Below are 14,872 nucleotides of genomic sequence, written 5' to 3' on the forward strand. Positions count from 1 at the left end.
ATGCCGCCGGGGAGCCGCAGTACAGGTTTTTAGAGTAGAAATACTTTAGCAGATATAAAAGATAATGTCGTGGGGGAGCCCCCTGTGTAAAGTGTTTTTGTGTATTTATGAATACAACAACTTTGTTTTTGTGATGGAACTACTTCGTTCGGGAAAGTTTGTCCCGTTCGTTCCTTATTTTTTACCTTAGCATAACTTTATTTTTTATTCTTTCTTTTTCGCACCTGCCCGTTCGTCCCGTAGGCTGCAACCTTAAGAGCCCAAGCGTGGCCTGCAAGGCTCAGCTGCTCGTAACCGTAGGTAGAGGCAGGGTGCGATCGGTCAAAATATTTAAAGCAAAGTTACGTAAGGTAATTAAAGGAACGGACTACCCTTTTGTTTGGGTAAAAAGGTATTTACCATATGATAGTAAAAAAGAGAGGTGGTATTGCACCCCCGTGGAGCCCCCGAGCGACACAAACCGAAAGTGTTCGGGTTGGGGCACTTTATAGGAGCAAACATTAAGTAAAAATGGTAAGACTAAATTTTAGGGGAAGAAACAACGTAGTTGTTCGCTATTCCAAGTGTTGGTGAGAACGTCATCGTTGTCGTCCTTCAATCGGTAGGTGCCTGGTCAGATCACCTCGGTCACCGTATAGGGACCTTCAGTCATCCGGATCCTTGCCCGCCATGCCCCCTTTCTTGGCTGCTGCCTCCTTGCCTTTTCCTTCCTTCGGCCTGTCGGCCTATCGCAGAAAGCGCTTGAGGAGCTCGTAGTCCTTGTAGAGGTGTTTGACGGGGTAGGCTTGGTTGGTGCACGGGCTCTCATGAGCTTGTTGAAGTGGTCCGGGAGGCCCTGCTGGGGCTGCTTGCCCGTGTGATCAGCCGTGGCGACCAACGTGAAGTTGGCCGATCGGCAACGATCTTTCTTGTTCTTTTTGCCCCTCTGCGTGGAGGGACCCTCGTCCTGATCCTCGCGCTTGGCCTTGCCTTTGTCCCGACCTCTGTTGAAGACCGCTCCGACCGCCTCCTCACCGGAGGCGTGGTTCGTGGTGACGCCGAGCAGGTCACGGGTGGCACGGGGCTTCAGGCTGCCAAGCTTGTAGATTAGGGACTCGCAGGTTATCTCGAAGAGGAATGCGCTAATGACGTCCACGTCGACGACATGAGGGAGGGAGTTGCATCTTTTGGAGAACCTGCGGATGTAATCCCGCAGGGGCTCGTTGGGCTCCTGCTGGCAGCTCTTCAGGTCCCAGGAGTTCCTAGGACGGACATACGTCCCCTAGAAGTTCTCAACGAAGACCCTCTTGAGGTCCGTTCAGTCGCGGATGTTGTCGTGTGGGAGGAATTCTAGCCATGCTCGAACATGTTCCCCCAGCAGATAGGGAGGTACTGAATGATGAAGTGGTCATCATCCACTCCACCGGCTCGGCAGGCGAGCCGGAAATCTTCAAGCCATATATCGGGGGTTCGTCTCCCCGGTATACTCGGCGATGTTTGTAGGGGGTCGGAAGCGCTATGGGAATGGCGCTCTCTGGATGCGTCGGCCAAAGGCCCGTGGTCCTAGGCCATCCGGGCTGGGACTCCGGTCGTCCAGCTGACGACCACGCCTGGGGTGCGTTTCACTGCTCCCCGCGATGGTCCGGCTGAGGTATGTGTCGCCTGCCCTCATGGCCGCCCGATGAACGTCATCATCATGTCGGGCTCGACGCCGGTTGCTGATGACGCTGCGAGCATCTTGGTTCGGCCTGAGCCGCTCATGCACGGAGGGGCGGTGTGGAGCGGGCGCCAGGTCAGACCGTGGCGCGGCTGCGGCCACCGCGTCGCGCTCGGCGGCCGTAGCGGTGAGCGGATGGAGTGATCCGTCTGGTGCGTCCCCACTCCCCTGGTGGGGAGAGAGGCCTCGAGTCGGTGTCGCGATGCGAAGCTCCCCGCCTGTTGAACGGCAACAGTTTCCACCAGTGCCCGGAGGTTCCGGTGGATCGCCTGTTCCTAGGGGTCGTTCGGCTCGGGAAGGCCGCGCAGAAGCATTGCCGCGGCGATGATGTTCTGGCCAGCCCGAGCGAGGGATCGTTCCCCCTGTCCATGATGCTACGCTGGACCTGGCGGGCGCGACACCAGGCGCCGCTCGTCGGGTTACGCGCACGGGGCGCAGCGTGGTGCGCCGAGCGCGCCAGCGCAGGTGGTGGTTGGTTCTGCCGCTGTTGTCGTAGCTCCTTGCCGTGCTCTTGTGCAAGCGCGAAGGCCCCCACACGAGGGTCCGGAGGGGTGAGTCTGCAAGGACTCCGCTACCACCGTTGGCTATCCCGGAGCGTCTGCCATAGCGCACTCCCAGAATGAACGGTGGCCAGGTGCCACGTCGCCGATGCTGGAGCTGTCACTCTCAACCTTGTCATCTATGAGTTCATAGAAACAGGCGGGAGCATAGCTCGCCATCCCCACGAATTTGGATGTGAGAGAAGGAGGCGTCAGCATTTTTCGGAGCCCCGGGCGTACGCGTCCGCGGGGGACGCGAGGCCGTAGGGGAACCGGTCGCGGACAACGGGGTCCCTCTAGAGAATCGGTGAAAGATAGTAAATAGCAAGTAAATAACAAAGCGTACGTTACTCACAGTGGGGTTTGAGCGGAGCGTTTGCTCGGAACGAAGCGCAAGCGCCTCATCGTTGAAGTTGCCCGGAGTCCCGGAGCCGACGGAGGGTGCCCCTCCGATGGGCGCCGAGATGGGTGCCTCCTTGTGGAGGTGCAGTACGCCGAGCCGGTCAGCGACGAAATTCAGACTTCCGAAGATGAAGGCCTAGGACGGCTCGAAGACGGGTGGAACCCACGTCCCACCAGGTGGGAGTGCAGGAAACTCCAACGAGCCGAAGCGAGTCGTATCGCTTGAGCCCGCCATGACGAAGGTGGCGGAAAAGTGGGCGATCCGATGACCAAAAGTGTGAACGTACAGCGTCTTCCCCACGGACGACGCTAACTGTCGGTGCAGAAAGTGACCAACACGTAAATATTTATAGTTTTGCCGTACGTTGTGATCGGATGTGGCCTAACACTCAATGACACAGGGTTTATACTGGTTCAGGCAACGTGCCCTACGTCCAGTTTGAGTCGGTCGGTGACTTTATTTCTGAGCCCAGGTGCTCGAAGTTTGCTGTGGGGTTACAAACGGAAGGGAGAAAGATGGGGGTTCAAGAGGTCCGGTCGGACTCTGGTCTGAAGGGCCGAGAGTGACAAGAGCTCCGATATGTGCTAAGTATTCGAGCGTTTATTGTTCGTTGGGATCCTTGGTCGTTCGGATCGTGTGTTGTTCGAGTTGTTGTGGACTGATTCCTCTTCTTTGAGAGAGAGCGCATCCCCTTTTATAGATGAAGGGGGTGGCCTTACAAGTAAGAGAAAGAGTGTACGTATGCTGAGTCTTGTTGCCCACGCCGTCGAGTACAAGATGATTGTAGACGTCCATAACATTGTTAATGTCAAATGCATGTGGGAGGTTGCGTCGTCTTCTTCTGGTATGGCAGACGTCGGCGCCTGCCATACTGTTGATGCCCAGAGGCATGCAAGGGGTTTTCACCGTGTTCGTCCAGTATGGGAGTTTTGCGGGCGCCCACAACATTGTAGGGTAAATGTCGGCGCCCACGACACTGCTTGGGTTCTGACATGCCTGGAAGGTTGCAGGGCACTCTTCTGACATGTCATGTCGGTACTGTCATGTAGGTGTACAGGGTACGCTCCTCCTCGGTATTGTGGTTGACTTGAGTGCCCTGCCTTACTTTCTCCGTCCGTTTCCTGGTCCTCACCGAGCGAGCGTCCCCGGTCGGTTGGTCCCGGTCAGCTCTAATTGCACTAGTCGAAGAAGAGCTGTAAGCAGGGGTCCGGCGCATCCCCAGTTGGAGACGCGGGTCGGAGTCAGAAGTGGTGTTTGGTCAGGCCTTTCGGTCGGAGAGGTCGTCTGGAGGCGGGCCAGAGTCGGAAGCGAGCGTTGTTCCTCCTTAGTGAAGTCTTCCGGTCGGAGAGACGGACCGGAGTCGGAAGCGGGCGCCCTTCTAGCCTGTCGTTTAGGTATTTGGACCGGTCCAGGAGTTGCGCGTCGTTCGCAACATTGTCTACTGGGTCGAGCCTTTGTTGGGAAGCCGGTCCATGAGGAACCCCGGATTTATGAACCCGACAGCGCGTTTCATGACTCTCCTCTGCGTCTGCCATGGGCCTACCACCTACCATGATATATTACCACGTGCCGATATGGTGATGTGCTTGGCCTTGTAGTGCCAAGTGAGGAGATATACTAGAAGAAACGACTCTTCTCAAGTCTCAAGAAACAAAAGAACATCGGCATGCCAATTGTCACCGCCACCTTTGCCCGGGGCTAAGAAAAAGGCACATTGGATTTGGCAAGAGAGAAAGGCATGGTTCTCAGATTTCAGGAGCAACATCAAGAGAGACACGAAACTAATTAAAGTTGGGTTCTATTCGCATTTCCGGATTCGCTCTATGCAATCATATATCCGGATAAAGGAATCCAAGAACCTATCAAGCAGCAGCAGCTGCGGCAGCAGTATCATCATCATCATGCGCTCAATCATCGTCAACCAATTATGCGCCAAAAATATCAGAGAGAGATGCTAGCAGCCTAGCACAATTGCCAGCTCATGTGACAGCTCTGCTACATGGAGATTGGAGATAAAAAGGAAAAGTTGAAGTTTCTAACCAAACCTTTTTAGAACAATGAAAATTGGTACGAAGTGGACCTCTCTGTACTTGACATATGATATGATTTGATCTTTTACAAAAATCATTTGCACACACTTTTTTCTTTTTCTCATTTATGCTATCATCGCTGGAAGTAAAGAACATCAAACAACAGGAAGGAGAAAGAACCTTAATCGCAGCGAGGAGCTGGTTGAGGACGATCGTGGTGATGAATTGGTGATGGACACAACACCCAAAATTGGTTTGAAGAACATCAAGGGGGACCTTAACTGCAGCAGCAGGACGACGATGATGGAAAGAAAACCACCGAAACTGGCCAGCCAATTCCCTTCACACAGCAAGCAGTTCCGTCCATCCAAGGATACACCTGACAGACATGGGAATGAATGCCGGATTGGAGTCCACACTGCCTGCAGCCAAAGGCCGAACTGGGATGAGATCCATACTCTACTCCCAACCCGAAACGGTGGTCATGACGGGGGAGGAGCAGCGAGGGGCTGCGGCTGCGGGCCGGCGACAAAGGGGTGCTGCAGCAGCTGCGCGGCGGTGAGCCGCTTGGCCGGGTTCTTCTGCAGGCAGCAGCTAATGAATCCCCTGAACTCCGGCGAGGCGGTGGGCGGTGGCTCGGGCGGATCGGAGTAGCAGATAGCGACCATGAGCGCGGCCCAGTCCCCCTGCCTGCCGAGGTTCTCCCCGAAGGGGAACCTGCCCAGGTAGAACTCGAGAATGCTGAGGCCGAAGCTCCAGATGTCGCCGGCGTATCCGTCGTAGCTGCCGTCGTTGAGGTCGGTGTTGATCCGCTCGGGGCTCATGTATGCGATGGTGCCGACGGAGGAGTTGCAGGGGTCCATGGTCTGGTTGAGGATGCGCCCCACGCCGAAGTCGGCGATCTTGACGCGGCGCGCCGAGTCGATGAGGAGGTTGGAGGGCTTGATGTCGCGGTGCACGATGTGGCGGCGGTGGAGGTAGGCGATCCCGGACAGCACCTGGCGCGCGACGTCGGCGAGGAACGGCTCGGCGGCGATGCGGCGGCCGTCGAGGGAGCCCCCGTCCATGTACTCGAGCAGGATCTGCAGCTCCCCGCCGCGCTCGTACATGCCGTGGCAACGCACCACGGCCGGGTGCTCGGCGGTGCGGAGGATGGCGATCTCGCGCGCGATCTGCCGCCGCACCGCGTCGTCGTGGTTCCCGTAAAGCACCTTGAGCGCGAAGGGGCGACCCGTCCCGCGGTGACGCACCATCCACACCGTCCCGCCGGCGCCGCTGCCGACGCGGCGCACGCGCTCCAGCTCCGCGAGCGGGGGCGGCTGCTGCTGCGCCGCGGCGGCGGCGGGAGCGGGGACGACGCCCGGCGGGGTGGGCCCCCCGGAGAAGGCGGGGACTGGCGGGAGAGGGAGCGGGACGGCGAGGGAGGTGGTGACCTCGCGCTGGGGCATGGGGAGGGTGAGATCCGGGCGGCGGCGCGCGCGGCCCGGCGTGCCGGGCTGCTGGGTCGGCAGGCCGCCCGGACGCATGGCGTGGGCGGGGTGGGGAGGAGTTCGTTAGGCGGGGGGTGGTGGTGATGGCGTCTGCGTGACTGCGTCTCGGTTCTTTCTTCTCCTCCCCGCTGCGTCTGCGTGATTGCGTCGGGGTTTGTCGTGTGGCGCTGCGGTGCCCGTTGGGGAATGGGACGGGAGGGAGCCCGGACCCCGGAGGCGACTACAGTAATTAAGTCGCTGTTCCTCACGAGGCGACGACCTCGCCTGACGGCAACCCCAGCAGCTAGAGGACGAACGGAGATGCGAGGCGATGCCTCGCTGGAGACGCACGGCACGCACCGTGGCTTGCTGACCTTCACTACTCACTGCCCCCGTACAATTATTGCTCGGGATTATAAGGAATGCTAACGGTTTCGGATGCACTGTCCTACCGTGTCAAAGGTATGCGATGTTGATCCATGACCCGTACATGTACTACGTCATCCATGTTCGTACTCACAAGAGCATGCTCGCTGTGTCGAGGGTTTATTAGCGTGGTTTATCAGTCATAAAATAATGTTTTTCTCTCACAATAAATTAGTTTTCGTCGGCTTATCAGCCATAGAAAACATCAGCCAAACATCTCCGTATACTCTTACGTGCCTGCCTGACTTGCAAATCCCACACAGCGGGTGTGTGATAAGAAGTGTAAAAATCTCAGGTTCAAGACCTAATTCAGGGAGAATCTGGCAACGCGCACCTGGCCGCTGATGGCCAATCGTCGTAAACGATCGTGGATTATTTACTGCGGACTGGATTAATGTAAGAGAAAAATATTATTCCAACTTATAATCCACGATCATATATGAGCAAGCGAACAGGCTGAGGCCCGCTTTCAGAGAACGTGCTCAAAATTCGAATGATCAGCTAGTGACGAACAGCGGGAAAGGTTGGACGACGCGACGTGTCAATACATGAAGTCTTTGGTGATCTTCCTGTGATCAATGATTATAAGGCACACAACTCTACCGAAAGAAGCTGCGAATGTCATCGTTGAGCATCTTCAACACCACGTGCGATAAAAGATTTATATGCGGTCCGTGCACGCGCCTGTGTCCAGAAAAATGGCAAAGATCGATGGACTGCAGAACCTGTCGACCTCACTTTTCAGTTTCTTACACGGGGATAATGGGGATGCCTTTCAGGCCAGGGTGATCATCTGCTTCTAAAGTGCTAGCAAGTTGAACCTGACGATGCGGTACCAGTCAGTGGCGACCCTGCAACACTCGTCGCTCTAACTACAGAACTTCCACGAGGATAATTCAAATACAGTATACTTGGTTACCACTGAAGACGCAAAGCGTGACGGCATGGATGAGCAAATGTAAAAGCTTTGGCTCTGGATTTTCTGGGTTAGATCTGACGAGCAGGTAAATTCTTTTAAAAGAACATTGCAGATACTTGTATTAACCCTTACATTAATGTAATTAATAAATTTCCTCACCCAGTCACCTATACGGCAACATGAGCAGACGACATCGGAACAGATAAAAGACCAATTCACCACAGTGTGCCCTTAGGTACCAGCTGTTATCTGTCACCAAGAAGGCGAGGCATGGATGGGCAACCTGGTTCAGAGGTTGTATGCCCCGGGCTTGCGGCTAACGTTAACAGCCATGGACTAAGATTGTTTCTTTCTACCAATCCGCTCATTGCTCCAAGCAACGTCCACAAAAGAGGGTGGTAATAGAGCAAGAACTGTTGCAGATAAGGCAACTTATATCGACGATGCAGCAGATGCCTGCTCAGAAGTGTCATCCTGTAAGAACCACATGAAATCATTATTAGAGTTGAGTTATGCAGATAACTTTAAATAAGGGTAACTCTTCAAATGTTATTGCAGTGGAAGCAAATGCAGGAAACAGAACATTCAAATGGCGATCAACTAAAGCTATATCCTGAACCAGCCTGTGTTAGTTAACTAAAACGAGCTGCAGCTTTGCACATTCAGATATACACTTCAAGTGAAGACTTAGTTCCAAGAATAGTCTGCGTGTTAAGTGGCTTATATTTCATTTCAGATGTGCAAACATGCAGTTTAAAACGATTTATCAAGAAATCAGTTTGTGTAGGTCCAAGTATGGGGTCCTGATAGAACTAAATAGCCTAGAAAACAAAAGGAAGTTTACTAAAAGCTCCAAGCAAAATAACAACTGCAGAGAATATTTAAAGTGTTAGACATAGTGTCCCACACTAATGCAAAAATAAAGTATCAGATGAAGGGCCACTATGTCTATAGATACTTTTGCCTTCGGTGCATACACCACAATAAAATCTAGCATAATGTCTATTTGGGCATGCAAGCACCTAATGTTAATTGGAAATAACAAAGCAATCTTGAGAAATAAGGTGTGCAGAACACTAGTGGCTGTTATAAATCCAACAGGTCAGTATAAATGACATGCGCTTCAACACAACAAAATTAAAAGTGAATAGTGCACACGGGAAAGTTAAAAGATTATTATAAACCTGACACGGTACTCTGGGTTACTTACTGTACAATTATAGCCTTCACTGTTATCTCAATCATAGCTTGGGCCATATGTGGCTACAGGTGGCCCATATGAGTATCTCCATTGATCACATGCTGAGCATTTGTCAAGCTTAGTGCTGTTCTCTAGAGTACAAAATTTACAAGACCAAGTCATGTACTTCGCCTTTGCAATTTTGGGTTTTGTGGTACCACAAACTTCACAGATTGGTGCCAGAGGCTGCAGAGGTTCAGATTTTGTAATGTGTTAAGAGAAAAGCGTGCTAATAACTATAAGTAAAATGTGTAGTAGAAAAAAAATATGGAAGAAGTGAAGACTAGATGTAAGACCAAACCACAAGTATATATACCACAGAATGAGAAAAGAAGTATAGTTAAGCAAGCAAATGTGACTACAAGGTAATGTTTTTCTGGGACAAAAGAAACTTTCAACACTTTGCAAGGATGGAACTATGTTGGTGATTTTGGTAGCTTAAATTGGAATTTGGCTTGCGTACAGTCAAATTAAATATAGGTGATGACCAGTACACTAGGCTGCTAGCTATAAGTCATGAAACCTGAAGATAGAAACTCTCTGCATAAATCACAAACAGCAGGTTTCCCAAAACTAAACAGGCATACAATTATCATGCAGTTCAATACTAGGCCGAGTATGTTACTATTATGAGTGGAGTTATACATTACAGGAAATGCCAAACATTTTGATAATTGAATCTACTCCTTGACTTTGATTAACCATGATGTGACTAGCAAATTACTATAAGCTCAAGAAAAAATGAGAAAATATAAATATAGGAGGAACTTGCAGTAATAACAAGAAAGGTACCAAAAACTACATGTTAGGGGCTTGTTTGGCAGGGGTAGTAATGTTAATTCATCCTTTCTGGCCTCATTCAAGGATCTGGAGCTAACCTGCCAGACAAACACCCACACGGACAGAGTGGCTCTACAGATAGAGTTGTAGAGCTGTGGAGCTGTAGCCTGTAGAACAAAGCTGAAACTCTAGCTCTAGAGCCCTGCCAAACAGGCCCTAGAGCTGTACATCCATAACCCTCACCAACTGAGCTTGGCTCAGAACTTATCAACAAGCACCACAATAAATACACATCTGAAGCTCAGACATGCATACTCTAATCTAAACAAGCATTTAATTAAGATTCTACAGGGTTATCATGTTCAGCATATGCATATGTGTTAATGAAATGGATGAATTTCAAAGATAAATTTAAATGGATCAGAATGAAAAAGATTGTTTGTCCTACTATAACATCTAAGAGATTTCTCCTATAAATTTTCTATATAGAGTAAAAAAAATGAGCCATAATCCATGAATAAACTCACAGTTTTGTAGGTGAAATGGATATTTTAATTCGGCACTTTGAAAACTTGCCTGGTTCAGAAGAGTGCAAGCACCACATTCCCACTTTGAACTATCCAGTGCATCACTTGTTGTCCTATCATCTCGTGCTGCTCTATGAATTCCAGAAGAAGTGCTGGGCTCTGCAAAAGTGTTGGAGCAGCTACCCTTCGAGTTTTTTCCATCCCTTGTCACCAAATTTGGTGATTCTTGAAGAATAATAACATCATCCGAATCATCAATACCAGATTGATCATGCGATCCACACCACAAATCATCATACATTCTCCTTTCAGCCGCCATTGCAGCAGCTTGTACTGGACTAAGTGCACTCATAATTTCACTGTTTCCACCCAACTTTCTTGGTCCAGAAGGCAATAGAGCTCCATTCCTTGCCCGCTTCTGTGCAGCAGCTAACGTAGCTTGCCGCAGAGATGGTGGTGGTGGATGTACTGTAAATCCACCTACTCGCCTTCCTGTACCATCAAACCCTTGTCCTGTTCCAGTGATACCCTTTGAAACAAGTTCTTCGCATTCCTGAAAGATTTATCATAAACAACAGAAGGATCATTATTAAAAAAATATATGGCACCACATAAGCAAAACTGAAATTGCATTCAAGAGCACAAAACTGACACAAAGAAAATGACAAATGACAGAACTAGATGTTCTTGGTCACAAATAAGGTACAAAGATACAGCAAAGCTCACTCAAGTACAATAAAAAAATTACAGATTCACTACCTCAATCTTACACGTCACCAAATACAAACTTGAGTTAAGATCAATTTAGTAATAGAAACCGTGGTCCTGAAACATAACAGGATTTTCATTTGTTTTTTGTAAGGATTTCAACAGAAGTAAAACTCCATTCCAAAGACCTTGCCAATTGCCACAACTTTTCCCCAAATATAGTCCAGTGTCCTCACTACATCTTCATTCTGATTTGAATACCCTCATTTCGCGTTATTGTTTGGCAAACACAGGTAAAGCTCTTCTCCCCACTCCACTCCCAACATCTCCAGAGTTTATAAACCATTACGAAGTAAAATAATAGTCGTATGCCTATGATACAAGTGGGGTAATAATCATATGGATTGATAGAGACAAAGATGTTCCCATTGAATTAAGTTTGGATGTTGCACAGAAAAAAAAAACAAGTTCCATCTATTTTAGTTTTTGATAACCATAGTAGGACATCCAATCAAATATCAATCTAGGTTAGATGTACTAGAACTAAAAATCACTTTAAATTTCTAAGTACAGCATCATTACAAATAATCATAATCCTTTTAAGAGGAGGAAATTTTTGACATGTGCAACAATGAATCATTCAATCAGGGTGAACATTGTCTTGGGATAGTTTAAACCAGAGCAATACATTCACTTGTGCGCATATGCAAAAGCCATTCCACGCCAATATATAAAACCACCAGTATCCCACATTGTGTAAGCAGCAGCACAAAAGCACAGAGCAGCCGACGCACCTTGCGGAGCTCGTCCCAGAGCTTGTAGAACTGCGCATCGTGGGGCCCGCGCTGGTTGTGGCAGAGCTCGTGTAGCATGGTGTCGAGCACCTCCTCGTAGGGGATGAAGTCATGGTCGCGGCCGGCGCGCCGCAGCCGCAGCTTGACCTCGACGCCCGCGCCGACATTGAGCCCCAGCAGCCTCGGGTCCCGCGGCCTGATCAATCACACCCCCCCGGCACGCACGGGGTCCATCAATCGGGGGTCGTGGAGGGGGAGAAGGGAGGTTAGGGTTAGGGTTCGTGTGGGACGCTTACGAGAACTCGGAGAGGACCTCGACGCGCCACTTGTGGCGGCGCATGATTGGCTGGACCTGCCTGGCGACGCGGTCGAGGGTCGCCTGGGCGGCGGCCGCGTCGGGCTTGGTCTTGAGCGCACGGACCTCCCACACCTTGTGCAGGTCGCCCAACTCCATCGCCCCCGCCGCCGCGGAATCGCCGATTACACGCAACGCGGCGTGATTTGGGGGCTTTGGGGTGGATAGGCCTAGGCGAGCGGGATTTGTTTACACAGGTCACACAGTACACGCAGAACGCATTGTTTTTGAGAGAATTGTTTGGAGAAGCAAACCGTGGATTTTTAACGGAATTTATATTGATTGCGCGCATTCTGTATTTCGTTTGTCTTATAAACACATCGTTTCGACGTCAGGACAAAGTTTGGTCGTATCTTAAAAACTACTCCCTTCGTCACAAGTTATAGGTTATTTTAACTTTCTTGCAGTGCTGAGATGGACGGTCCGACTCGAATATTCAGATAGTAGAAAAACTAATTAGACAGGTAATCTATGTATATCGACCAGCAACCTCCAGCTTAAGCACCTAAGTAGTACTGTCACCGTATTGTCTCTGTTTTCATTCCAAGTTATGTCTCAACTGTTTCTACCTCATTCATGCATGCTCAGTGTAACTCATATGAATCATGTTTACTTATGTTACATTGCACTCATATAGGAACTGAAGCACCTGAGGAGACGAGACATTGAGCAGGAAGTTGAGTTCGTTGCCAAACTCGAACCAATTGAACCCCAAGTTGATCCTTAAGACAGGCTCCTAAGCATCATGTTTCATTTATTAAATTGCATAACTTGATTACGTTACTTAAGATGCATGTTTACGTATGTAGGCCTATAACCTATCATTTCACTCTTTGTTCATTAACATACATTGGAGTGTTGGTTGATTGCTTTCTAAGCCGTAATCCATGCTTAGTGTGCTTTGACTAGTAGAGGGGGCATGTAATGGGTTTCTCACTTTTCACATGAGTTAGGAGCTGACTATGGTAGCCAATGAACAAATAGATGAGCATGATCTAAAAGATGACTAAAAATGATTAATGTGACTGAGGCTTGGCAAGAGGCGGGGTCATGGTGAGCAGAGGCTTAGGCGACATGACTTAGTTGAGCTGGTTAAGGGTTGTTGCATTTGTTGCAGGGAGTCTTGAGGACGTCTCATGCATACCGTAAATCATGTATGAGTATGGTTATTTTAAGAACAAAACCAGATACACATCATATATGAGTCTAGAAAGTCAACTCTCACATATAGCTACAAATAAGGATAATATCGAAAGACAATGCTCAATATATAACGTACTTAGTATAAAGGATATAACCTTAGACAGCAAACAACGGAAAGACAACTCCGATCTTCGGATGAAGACTCCAATTCCACACGGACAACTGACTGGTTGGTTACGAGCCTAATTCCTCCAAACTCTAGTAATCTGGTACCCATCCGGGATTTTTATCCAAATAATAAAAATAAACAAGCGTAAGTGCATGTCGTACTCAACAAATATAACATGGGGTTCATGAGGCTCAAAAGGCTGACACTGGTTTAATTGCAATTAGCTTTTAATTGTCACAATTTTGGCATAGGAGTAACAACAAGTTTATCACAAGCCCATATAAACATATGATCAGGTAAATATGAATAATGAATAGCATAAACAGTAATCATTAATGAGCATCTTCATCATTCGTATCATTAGTGTTCATTATCTATTCCGTAAATGTTCCAAGGCCGCTCGTGACCGTGAGTACAACTGATATACCAGTTTTACACTCTGTAGAGGTTATACACTTTCACTGTGAGTCGTGATTTACCATTTCGCCCGAGGTAGCTAATCTCTTGACCCACTTCTAAGGAAGGTCAGTATGGTTCACTATAAAGCCTTTCAAAAGTTCGTTTAACAAGTTTGGCCATTAGATTCACTCGGCAAACATATGTAGGAACCCCACTTCCCGTTGGCACAATGACACGCAGCCTATACACAAGGGGATAGAGGTTGTCCTATACCCGATTCATCAAGCCATTCTTACGCCAATAAAGGTAACCACTAACAAGCTAGAAAATGTCCTTATATTGAGCTAAAGCTAGAGCCATGTAACCCTCACAGCTATACTATAAGTCACGGATAATCACTTACAGATAAGTCCTTAGGAAGAGGAATCTAGAGCACCATAAAAACAGCCCAATGCTTTAGCCCCCTGGTTCCATGTTGCTAAAAACATCTTTTAGTGTTTATTGTAGATAACATTAGTCAAGTTACAAGATCATGGTCTTTAATTGAGCACTAGCATCATACTACCCAATGCATATTCCATATGAGACAAGGTATAAGTTCAATTCTAGGGAATCCATATCAAGGTGACACATGCAAATATGAATTAAATGTATTAAAGTTGATAGGAAACAAGGATGATCCTATGCTATACTTGCCTTAAAACTTTGATCCTTCTTCAAGTCCAAAACTTTAAAGAAACTCCTTCTTGATCAACACGTAAAGCTCACCGACTGGATAAGATCATAAAGCACCACACAAGCATCCATGCAATCATACACGAAACAAACAATAGAAATAAATTAGAATAATACACCAAACATATTATGGCAGAACCGTCCAAAATAACACACTTACGGAGGCGCCCGTCTTCCACTAGACACTAAACACTCCGAAAGCAAGCTACATCGGGCGGGTTTCGTCAGGCACACCCCAGGGGAGAGCCTGAATAATCCACATTTTCCTCGAAGGATCCAATAATAAGAACGAGTTACAATACTTAGTCCATTTCATACATCCAGAGTTTTTAGAAATATATTATTATAGTACCAATTTTAGAGTGCGGAAATTTAATAGCGGAATGAAAAGAAACATCTATCGATAATATACAATGATCCATCTGTGCCCACTAGAGAAATCCTTCACACAACGATTACTCCTCAAGCAGTACCTGCAACAGGGGTAAATAAACCCTGAGTACACAATATACTCGCAAGACTTATCCGACTAGTGGGAAT

At 48.6% G+C, this 14,872-nt stretch overlaps 2 protein-coding genes across 3 annotated transcripts; both read right to left on the reverse strand.

The window, feature by feature from the left end:
• Positions 1-4,554: 4,554 nt before the first annotated feature.
• On the reverse strand, positions 4,555-6,250 carry LOC136521100 (mitogen-activated protein kinase kinase 5-like). Its single transcript, XM_066514815.1, has 2 exons — positions 5,127-6,250; positions 4,555-5,047 (listed from the first exon to the last, which is right to left on the reverse strand). Exon 1 carries the CDS (start codon positions 6,192-6,194, stop codon positions 5,151-5,153), a length of 1,044 nt encoding a protein of 347 aa, XP_066370912.1. The 5' UTR covers positions 6,195-6,250; the 3' UTR covers positions 4,555-5,047; positions 5,127-5,150.
• Positions 6,251-7,572: 1,322 nt separating this feature from the next.
• LOC136521165 (DNA-dependent metalloprotease WSS1-like) lies at positions 7,573-12,097 on the reverse strand. 2 transcript variants are annotated; one of them, XM_066514864.1, is made up of 5 exons: positions 11,828-12,095; positions 11,532-11,727; positions 10,079-10,582; positions 8,693-8,908; positions 7,573-7,956 (listed from the first exon to the last, which is right to left on the reverse strand). In XM_066514864.1, the coding sequence occupies exons 1-4, from the start codon at positions 11,983-11,985 to the stop codon at positions 8,720-8,722; spliced, it is 1,047 nt and encodes a 348-aa protein (XP_066370961.1). In that variant the 5' UTR covers positions 11,986-12,095; the 3' UTR covers positions 7,573-7,956; positions 8,693-8,719. The 2 variants fall into 2 exon arrangements, with proteins under 2 accessions (XP_066370961.1, XP_066370962.1); XM_066514865.1 differs by lacking the exon at positions 8,693-8,908 and having other exon boundaries at positions 11,828-12,097.
• Between the last annotated feature and the right edge of the window lie 2,775 nt (positions 12,098-14,872).

The sequence above is a fragment of the Miscanthus floridulus genome, chromosome 18 (genome assembly GCF_019320115.1).
Source record: "Miscanthus floridulus cultivar M001 chromosome 18, ASM1932011v1, whole genome shotgun sequence".
Classification (NCBI taxonomy): Eukaryota; Viridiplantae; Streptophyta; class Magnoliopsida; order Poales; family Poaceae; genus Miscanthus; species Miscanthus floridulus.